Below are 10313 nucleotides of genomic sequence, written 5' to 3'. Positions count from 1 at the left end.
CCACATCCAAACACAGTGAACGGAAACATAAAACAGGGTTTTCAAATTCAAAAGAAGAGAGAGAGAGAGAGAGAGAGAGAGAGAGAATGGGACAAACCTATAGTCTGCAACCATGGAGTTCGAAGGGCCTCGTTGAGATCGATTTCAAAAGACCTGGGTCAAAAATTGGTACCGGGTTTGGGTAAATCTGTGATCCTCCTCCTCTCCTTCTCTTCTTCTTCTTCTTCTTCTTCCTCCTCCTCTCTTTCTTTGCCTTCCTTCTTCTTCATTCTTTCTTCTTCTCCCTCTCGCTTCTGTTCTGTCTTCTTCTTTCTTTTTTCTTTTTTTTAAAATTGAAATTTGATTCCAAAACGACGTCGTTTTAGAGCGCCGCAGGAAAAGGCGATCGACGATCCGGACTCTACTGAAACTGGCCGACCGCGCAAGGGGAGAAGTGACCTGTGTGTTACAGACTTAAACATCACACTCGCATTCAAGAGCGTGAATATCAGTCATGCCATAGTAGCCATTAGCAGTCGTGTTTGTGCTCCGAAAAGTAAAAAAAATTCGACAAAATTGAAACGGATAATTTTTAATTTGCTTTTTTTATAAAGTACATATTTTCTTTCTTTTTTTATATTGACAAATATTTTTATATTTTATTTCTTTGACTATTAGGAAATAAGTCATTAAAAATACACATTTTATAATAAAAATTAGAGAGATATGCATTTATAGATTATCTTTTATCTTATTTACTTATTTATTTCTAATGTGGGTTTTTACAAATTTTATAAAGCCCTTTAAAATTTAATGTAATCTTTTTTTTTTTAACACAAAATTAGAAAAATCGACAAAATCAAATTGTAATATGTGATTTGTTTCGATTTCTTAATCAACAAAATTGAAATATTCGGTTCAATGCTAAATTTTCTCTCAATCCCAACAAATTTTGATTGGACGGACTGGATAAGGGGGGATTAGAATCCATCGGACTTGAGTCCTGGGACTGTGAATCCCCTGGACTATTTGGTTGGATTGGATATGTTTCCGGTGTTTGTTTTTTCATGCGATTAGAAGTCTGGAAAGGACTATTTTTAGTAAATCCAACATTTAGTTGGACGGATTGGATAGGATAAATAAACAAAAGATTATTTTATCCTTTTTCAATTTTTTACTAAGTAATAGCAATATTAAACATATCTCTAATATTTTAATTATTTTTAGATAGATTAAATAATTTTTTTTTACACAATTAAATAAATTTATTTTTTTAAAATAAATAAATAAATAAAATATCAATAAAAATTTATATTATTTTTTTTAATTAAAATTTTAAATAAATTTGTTTTTAAAAATAATAATAATTAAACAATGAAATTAAATAAAACATCTATTAACATTTAAAATATAAACAAAATTTTAAAATAAAATATCAATAAAATATCTATAAAAAATTATTTAAAAATAAATAAATAAAACATCAATAAAAAGTTAAATAAAATTATTTTATTTTTAAATTGAGACATTTAAATTTTATTGAATTTTATTAAATATAATACATAATTAAATAGTAGAGGGTCAAAATAATTATTTCACCACCTAATCCCAACAGTAAATAATTCCCCAAAATTATCCCACACCCCCCTAGGACAATATAATCTCCCATATGGGGGATAAGGAGTCCGGCCGGACTCCATGTCTGGCAGACTAAAAAAAAAATAAACATCGGAATGGATTTACTGTGCGGATTACAATCCGCACAGTAAATAATCCCCCCCTTATCCCCCAATCAAACACACCCTTAGGTCATGTTTGTTTGGGTGGACATGAACTTGGGATTGGATTAATAGTCCAATAAAATTATTAATCCGATGTTTGGTTAAACAATTGAAGTACGGACTAATTATTTTAAACTTGATTATTAGTTAAGATAGGATACATAATCCAACGGATTCGTAGTCCTAGGACTATTAGTCATGGGAATGCTAATCCAGTCCGCCCAAACAAACATGGCCTTAGTGTTATGTCGGATTCTCTTTATTCCTATGAGTTTACATCATATTTCAATACAAACTAATATAAATGAATTAAAAATTCACTGAAAAGTCATAATCAATATTGCTTTAATAAATTTTTTAGTATCATTATAAATACCAAATGACTATTCCACAAACCTATATCTAAAGTCTCAAGCCTGTACCTAATAAAAAGTAATTTTAAATTCAACTCTTTTAAATTCACTTTAAGAAAAATAATTATTATACCATGAAATGATGAAAAATCAGAGGGGATGATGACTATGAATGATGTGAAAGGGTTATGTTGTGGTGGTCAAAGGTGAAGAGGGGGTGGAGTTTGACGAGGGAGTTGGATTAAGGATGACAAAGAGTGCAGAGGGGTTGGCGAGTGGCGGAAAAGCCGGCAAGAGGTGGAGAAGGAGGCTGAATAGCTTTCGAAGATGATAATTATGGACCAAAGTTGGATAAATTTTTAATTATTTTCATTTTGGATAATTTGATTTAACAGTAACGATAGCTAAAGAGAACTAAAATGTCAAGTACACAATTGAAATTTTAGAATACATTTAGATACTTATTATTAAGAGAAGTTATTTAGTGGCCTTGAAATATTACTCTACATTATTCATTGACAGATATTTGTCCATTTATCGCTTAAAACGAGACAAAAAAAAAACGATGAGTTTCATTATTTTAACGAATAAAAATCAAATTGAAGCATACCAACACGAAAAAATAATTTTCCCATTACAAATGAGCAATATCATCTTTATTATTCAAATTATTTTAAAAAGAAAACAAGGCCTTCACGCGCCAACCGAGAGAGTGGTGGAATGTTTGTTACAACAGACTACCCAATAACATCGCTCCACGTTTCACGACAGACGGAGAGTGTGTGTTTTAGCCATGGATATCAAAGCATAGAAACATTGTTTGCTTTTGGAATTTTATTGTGTCTGTTTGGTTTGAATTTTTTATATTTTTAGTGAATATTTTTAAAATTTTTAGTATTTTTTTTTATTTTTTTAAATATACCTTACTTACATGTATTCTAAAAATAAAAAATTTATAAAAAAATATTTTAAAAAATTAATAAATACATAAAAGTATAAAAAAATATATTGAATTCTTTTTTTTTTTTTATATATATATTTTTAGTATTTAGTGAATTTTTAAAATATTTTTTTTTACAAAAATTATATTTTTTTATGTGTATTAATGTTAAGCATGTCTAAAAATTTTAAAAAATTATTTAAAATATTAAAAAAATTCAATAAAAGTGAAAAAATCAAAAAATAAGAAAATATAATTTCTGAAGAGTTTTGGAAAAACTAAAAATAAGTAAAGTGATTAGTATATAGTTGAATGAGAGAGCGAGCTTATATATAAACAATTTTTTTTTGTTTTTTTTTTGTTTTTGGGAAGGAGAGCTTATATATAAACATTCGAAGCCCAGAAAAATGATGTATTGATGCTGTGTTTTGTGTTTCTCTCTCTTCATATACAGAAGCAGCATAGAGAAGAGAAAGAGACTCTCTGATCACTCTCTTTCTCTCTCTCTCTTAAAACCAAACCTCAGGTATGCAATGAATTCATCAAAAACCCTTTTCCTCTCTCTGCAAAAAACACTGTATTTATCTATGTATATATATGTATATATGATGATATAATGATGTAACTGTTTGGTTGTTTTTTGAAAGCAATGAAGTCAATCCTAAACCAATCTCAAATGTCTCTTCAAGATCTTCAAAACGGTCAACAACAGATCGAAATCAACCCTCAGATTCAACAACACTTCGATCCGACGTCGTCTCACGACGATTTCCTCGACCAAATGCTCTCCACGCTCCCTTCCTGGGACCTCTCCTTACCAAACCCTAAGTCCCCCTGGGACCTCTCCTCCGCCGACGCCCCCCTCAAGTCCGGCGACGACGACGACGACGACCAGTTCCACTTCAATCACGATCACTCGGCGGTGCTGGCCTCCAAACTCCGGCAACAACAGATCAGCGGCGGCGGAGCAGCGACTTCTGCGGCGGCGGTGAAATCGTTGTTGCTTCAGCAGCAGTTGCTGTTGCAATCGAGAGGCGGTGGTTTGCGGTCGCCGACTGGTGGTTCCGGCGGCGATTCCGGCCTGTTGCCGATGATGAATCTAGGTAACGGCGGCGATGACTTTGTTGACGGTTCTTCCTTCAAATCCCCCAATCCGGTGAGTTAGAGAGAGATTTTGGAGATTTGAATCGATTCCGTGATTGAATTTATTATTTATACAATTGTTTTGATAATTACAGGGAAGTGATAGTCAAGTTCAAGCTCTGTACAATAAATTCGCTGGATCTATGCACGGTACTGGTCAGACATTGAACCAAGCTCAACATTTCCAGAACTATGGAGCGGCGGCGCCGGTGATGAACCAAGCACCGGCACTGGCGGCGGCGGGGGGAGGAGGAGGTACGGCGGCGCAGCCGAGACAGAGAGTTAGGGCTCGGAGAGGTCAGGCCACTGACCCTCACAGCATCGCTGAAAGAGTAAGTATTACATGTTTTTTTTTTTTTTGGGTTTTGGTTTCGATTTTGCTTTTCTTTTTTTTTTTTTTTTTTTTGGTGGTTTTGAAATGGAAACGAGGGGTTTGAATTGTTGTGGCAGTTACGCAGAGAGAGAATTGCAGAGAGAATGAAAGCTCTGCAGGAACTTGTTCCCAATGCCAATAAGGTAATTTCACATTCCTGCTTTTAAAAAAAAATAAATAAAAAGAAATTGTATCAACAATTTTATCATGTATATGGAATGCACTGTCTTGTGCTGAGAAAAAAAAAATTAAATGAAAAATAAGAAATTGATTACTAAAAGTTCACTTTGAACTCCAATTTTATTTATTTTGGGTTTTAAAAAAAAGTTAAATTACACTTATTTCTTCATGAGATTTGAGAAAAATATAATTATGACACGACATATTGCCATTCTTTTGAATGAGATTAAAATAATTAAAATTAATATAGATAGTAAATAGGCATAAATTTTATTAAGAAAATAGATGACAACGCTATCCATTTTTTTAAGGGATTTAAATAATTATTTAAATAAAAAAATTGAGAAACATTAATATATTTATATCAAAATTATAGAATTAACTATGAAGTTGTTTGGGATGATCTAAATAAGTGTATTTTTTATCTTTTTATAAAAAGATATGTAAAAAAAAATAAAGATGTGATGCGATGAAAAAAAAAATAAATAAATAAATAAAATTACCAAACTTGACCAACATGTGCTTTCTCATTCTATTAAAAAAAAAATATTGTACTTTTTAACCGCCGGAGAAGACAGGAGTGTTCTTTAATTTCGCAATTAATGAAACTTTTTTGGGGACTTTTTTGTCAATTTATTATGTGCTTTTATCAGTGACACGCGTCCGAGGTTGTAAGCGAGTATGTGAGATGTTATATATACTGTCGTGTATAGATAACATTTGTGACAAGGATGTTTGTATATCTTTCCGTGCGTACTTAAAAAGTAAAGCTGGAAAGCACAGACGATATTAGGGATCAGAGTCGCATTCAGTAACAGGAATGTTTATTTTAGGGTTAATTTAGGCTTTTTACATCACATTATTATATGTAATGTTATATATATATATATATATATTATTTTGATTTTTAATTGAAATTATATTTATTATTATATGTTGAAGTGTTTGTGGGTTTCGGCTTTGACAGACAGACAAGGCTTCAATGCTTGATGAGATCATCGACTATGTTAAATTCCTCCAGCTCCAAGTCAAAGTATCTCTTACCTCTCTCTCTTTATAAGTATTTTATTTTTCTAATAAAAATCTATATAGTGATTTTTGGATTGCGTTTGGTTAGAAGATTAATTGAGGAAAAAAATAGAAATGTAATTTCACTTTTTGTTTAGTTTACAATAAAAATCACAAGAGAAAAGAAAGTGAGAAGGAAATTCATTATCACTTTTTGACTTTTGGATTCACTTAGGTTCTTTTCTTTCCCCAAATCTTAACTTAACCAAATATAACTTGAAATTCAAATTCTATTAATTTTTTTCCCTTTTCTTTTGGAAAAATTAGTGAAATATTCTTTTCTAACTTTGGATAGTAAGAGAGGTCCAACATATTTTTTTTATTAGTTAAGATCTCTCAATATTTTCACAGAGAAAATTTGACTAAGAAAAATTTCGCCTCGACTCAAAGAAATTTCAATTTTTATAGAGAAAATTTTTGTGAAAATTGAAATTTTTTAGAGACGAATTTTTTTGGTAAAAATGTTGAGAGACCTTAACTATTATAAAAATATTATATATCTTTTATCTTATAAAATCTTAATATCAAAAATCTTAAAAAAAATTTCTCCTTTTCTTTCGGTTTCTCTGAATAAATTTTTTAACCAAATGTGACAAAGAAAATCAGGTTATCCTTCATATATGCAGAATTGTGTTTCTTATATATGACAGATACACAACGTTATGTTTTTAATATTTATACTCACATTTTGCATAAAATATTACACATTACGCCATTTTCAACACATATTTAATAATAATTTTATAGTTTTCAAAACATATTTAATAGCAAATTTACAGTACAATTGAAAAGAAATAAAGTGCTTTGTTTAATATAATTTTTTATTTATTTATAAGATTCGACTGGATGGGTTGACAAATTTTTATGGGAACAAAAACATTTTATAGTGGAGAGTTGTTAGTTGTTACATGGGGGGTAGGTGTGGGTTCTTCTAAAATTCCATTACTAAGCTGAGGCTCTGGCTTTGTTCAGGTTCTGAGTATGAGCAGATTGGGTGGTGCTGCTGCTGTTGCTCCCCTTGTTGCTGATATGTCCTCTGAGGTATTAATATCATCTCTCTTTTTCTATACACATGCAATGACACATTTAAAATAAAATAAAATAATAGATCTGTATGCATATACCTACCAAGTTTGTAATGTGAAACTATTACGTGCTACACATATATATTATGTAATTGTCTTATTATTATTATTATAATTTCTTTGTAGGTGTGGGGATAAATATAGGATCGTAAAGTTGTTAAATTTGAAAAAAAAATTAACTAAATTTAAATTATGTTCATATTTAATTCGTTTACCTTTAGACTCATGTTTTTTGGTTAACAATTTTCTTTTTCTTTTTCTTTTAAATTTTCTAAAAATAAGACTGAACTTAAAAAAAATTAGTAAGATTTAAAATGTATTCACGTGTAATTCATTTATGTAATGGATCAATGCATTCAAATAAAATATCATGCTCTCATTCTAGTTTCTTTTTAGAGAGTAAGACTTTGTTTGACAACGTTACTTTTTAGTTTAAAAGTAAAAAAATCACTAAAAAAATTAAAAAGTAAACAAATTTTTATAAAAAAATTAAATATTTTATTTTCTCTCTACTTTTTATATATCTTTTCGTTAAAAATTAAAAAATTATTTTAAATATATTAATTTTTTTATATTATATTTTAATTAAAAAATTATTAAAAATATCTGTTTCTAAACTAGGCCTAAACGTGTCGTAAGCAAACCTTATAAGCATTCCTTAAAAAGAAACGCAAACAAAAATGCAAAAAGCGTCAAAACTATTATTGAAGAACCCAAACAAGCCCCCACCCCACAGCTCTCTCCTTCCCTTTCTCTGTCGCATCGAAGTTTTCAAATTCTCAATCAGCAAAAACGACAAAAACAAAAAGGAGCACGCGTGCCCACTTTCCAGATTCCACTCTCTCTCTCTCTCTCTCTCTCTCTCTCCCTCTCCCTCTCTCCCTTTTCATTTTTCTTCTCTCTCTAAATACTGTACTCATATGTCTATCTGCACATGTTTGTTTGTTAGACAGACTCAATAAAGGGGTTATCTCACATATTGATAATTTTGAGATATATAATTTTTAAATTATTTGACTAAAAATAATATGTATTTTAAGGTAATTTTTTCAAAAAATTAGATGTATGAAAATAATTATTTTTATAAATTTTATGTTTGATTTGAAAATTATAAAGTATATTGTTTTAAATTGTTTACATGGTATTAAATTTGAAGTATAATTTATTTAGTTTAATTTAAATTTATTTTATTTTTATTTGAAATATATTTAATTTTATTTTATAAAAATCACATTGAATTTTATTTAAATATTTATGATTTTGTTAATACAAAGAAGAAAAAGAAAAAAAAATAAGAGAAAACTATTATATATCATGAAATTAATATACAAAAGTTCAAAATAATTCAACATGTTCAAAAAAAATTTAAAAAATAAAAGAAATAAATTTTGTAGAGAGTTAATTTCATCATTTAACTAACTAATCTGGGGATTAGTTTAGTCCGACCATTTTTATCCCACACTCCCATGAAATTGAGTTATTTCACATATGAGAGATTATTAGTTTGACTGGACTAATAGTCCAGTCTTTATTTTCCAACCAAACATTAAACTATCTCCAATGTTGGACATGAAATCCAATCGTATGCCCTAATTCCACCAAACAAATACCTCCTCTATGTGTGAAGTTTCAAGATGGTATTGACACAAACACAAAATATTTTATATTTCAAATTTTTTTTAAATATTCATATAATTGATAATTGTGTAAAAATTTTGGTAAGGGTAAAATTATTTGAACAAAATATTTTATGTATATATTTCTTTTTGTCATTATTATTATTATTATTATTTTGAATTGCACAGTGATCGATTGTGTGAATCATTAGTATAGATAATGTCTGTATATCTGTGTAGGGAGGTGGTGACTGTATACAAACCAGTGGAGGAGGGAGGGGTGGTAATGGAACGCAGACGGCGTCAACATCGAACACCAACACCACCAACAACAATAACAACGACAGCATGACGATGACGGAGCAGCAAGTGGCGAAGCTGATGGAGGAAGACATGGGGTCCGCCATGCAGTACCTTCAAGGGAAAGGTCTCTGCCTCATGCCCATTTCTCTCGCCACCGCCATCTCCAGCGCCACCTGTCACTCCAGAGCCCCCATCGCCACCTCCAACCACCACCATCACCACAACCCACTTCTCAACGGAGGAGGAGCTGACGGTGGTAGTGGTGGTGGGCCCTCCTCGCCTAGCATGTCCGTGTTGACTGTCCAATCCGCCACGATGGGTAACGGTGGACTTGACACTGCTTCGGTTAAAGATGCTACTTCCGTCTCCAAGCCGTGATGACGGCGTTGACCCACGACCGCCACTGTTTGGTTGCTAGGAAAAAGAAATGAGATAGAGACAAAAAAAAAAAAAAAAAAAAAAAAAGATAATAAAAAAAAGAAAAAAGAAAAAGGGGAGACTTTTTGACTTTCAGCTTCCAACGCCCCTCCTCAAGTCTACCGAAATAAGGGTCTCTTAGCCTTTCGGATTCCACGTAACGACGCCGTATTTACGTAGACTTGGCATCAGCTCCACCTCACACTGTCAAGTTTTTTAATTTATTATTTGGAAATGTTATTTTAATTTTTTTCTTTTTAATTGTAAGATCTATCTATTTAAATATGGATTTTACCTTTATTTATGAGCTGTCACGATCCTATTATGAGATGATTAACTAAGGTTATTATTATTAACTTTAAAAAATTACTAATACTTTATGTGATGTATGAATCAAATGGTTGGCAGCTTTAATTGGCCTTTTCTTTCTGTGTCATTTTATACTTTTATTTTATTTTATTTTATTTTTATATTTGGTTGTTTTATATTAATGTAGCTTTCTTTCTTTTTATTTATTTGTTTTTCATTTGATTCGTAGCTTTGATCTGTTTTCTAGTACGTTGTTTTTATATTTGGTTGGTCCTTTTGACTCTTCTATAAAAGAATCGATTCGTCATTATTATTATGATCGGATTCATGTATGATATAAATAATGTGTAGAGGATTAAGGTGAGTCAACGGGGTTGTGGTGACTTTTGTATGCTATGAAAATGAATAATATTATATGTATTAATTGGTATATATTAATTAGTATATTAATGGATAATGCATTATAATTTTTTAGACTTTGAATTTTTATAATTTGTATAATAGGTGGGGTTATAATTTTTAAACGACTATCATAATTATGTTATATTAATTACTATACCTAGGCTTATCTTGTGATGAATCATAAATTTGAGCATGTGTTTAATTTTTTTTTTTTTCCTTCTTAATATTGTGCTTAGCTGTAATTGATACATAAAATTTTTATATTGAGATTATTTTATAGAGATAAACAAGGGGGTAATGCTATGGAATACACTGTGTTCCATATACCAATATTACTAGTAAATTTAATTATCACAAATGATAT

General features: G+C 30.3%; 1 protein-coding gene across 1 annotated transcript; it reads left to right on the top strand.

The window, feature by feature from the left end:
- The first annotated feature begins 3357 nt into the window (after nucleotides 1–3357).
- Nucleotides 3358–9313, top strand: LOC145790479 (bHLH transcription factor RHL1-like). Its single transcript, XM_082868389.1, has 7 exons — nucleotides 3358–3579; nucleotides 3701–4209; nucleotides 4292–4528; nucleotides 4647–4712; nucleotides 5717–5782; nucleotides 6790–6858; nucleotides 8759–9313. The coding sequence occupies exons 2-7, from the start codon at nucleotides 3703–3705 to the stop codon at nucleotides 9197–9199; spliced, it is 1386 nt and encodes a 461-aa protein (XP_082724515.1). The 5' UTR covers nucleotides 3358–3579; nucleotides 3701–3702; the 3' UTR covers nucleotides 9200–9313.
- The last annotated feature ends 1000 nt before the right edge of the window (nucleotides 9314–10313 follow it).

This window comes from Camellia sinensis, chromosome 5 (assembly GCF_055761805.1).
Source record: "Camellia sinensis isolate YWXY chromosome 5, ASM5576180v1, whole genome shotgun sequence".
In the NCBI taxonomy this organism is placed as follows: Eukaryota; Viridiplantae; Streptophyta; class Magnoliopsida; order Ericales; family Theaceae; genus Camellia; species Camellia sinensis.
Note: the sequence above shows the minus strand (reverse complement) of the source record. Positions and strands in the feature narration are given on the sequence as shown.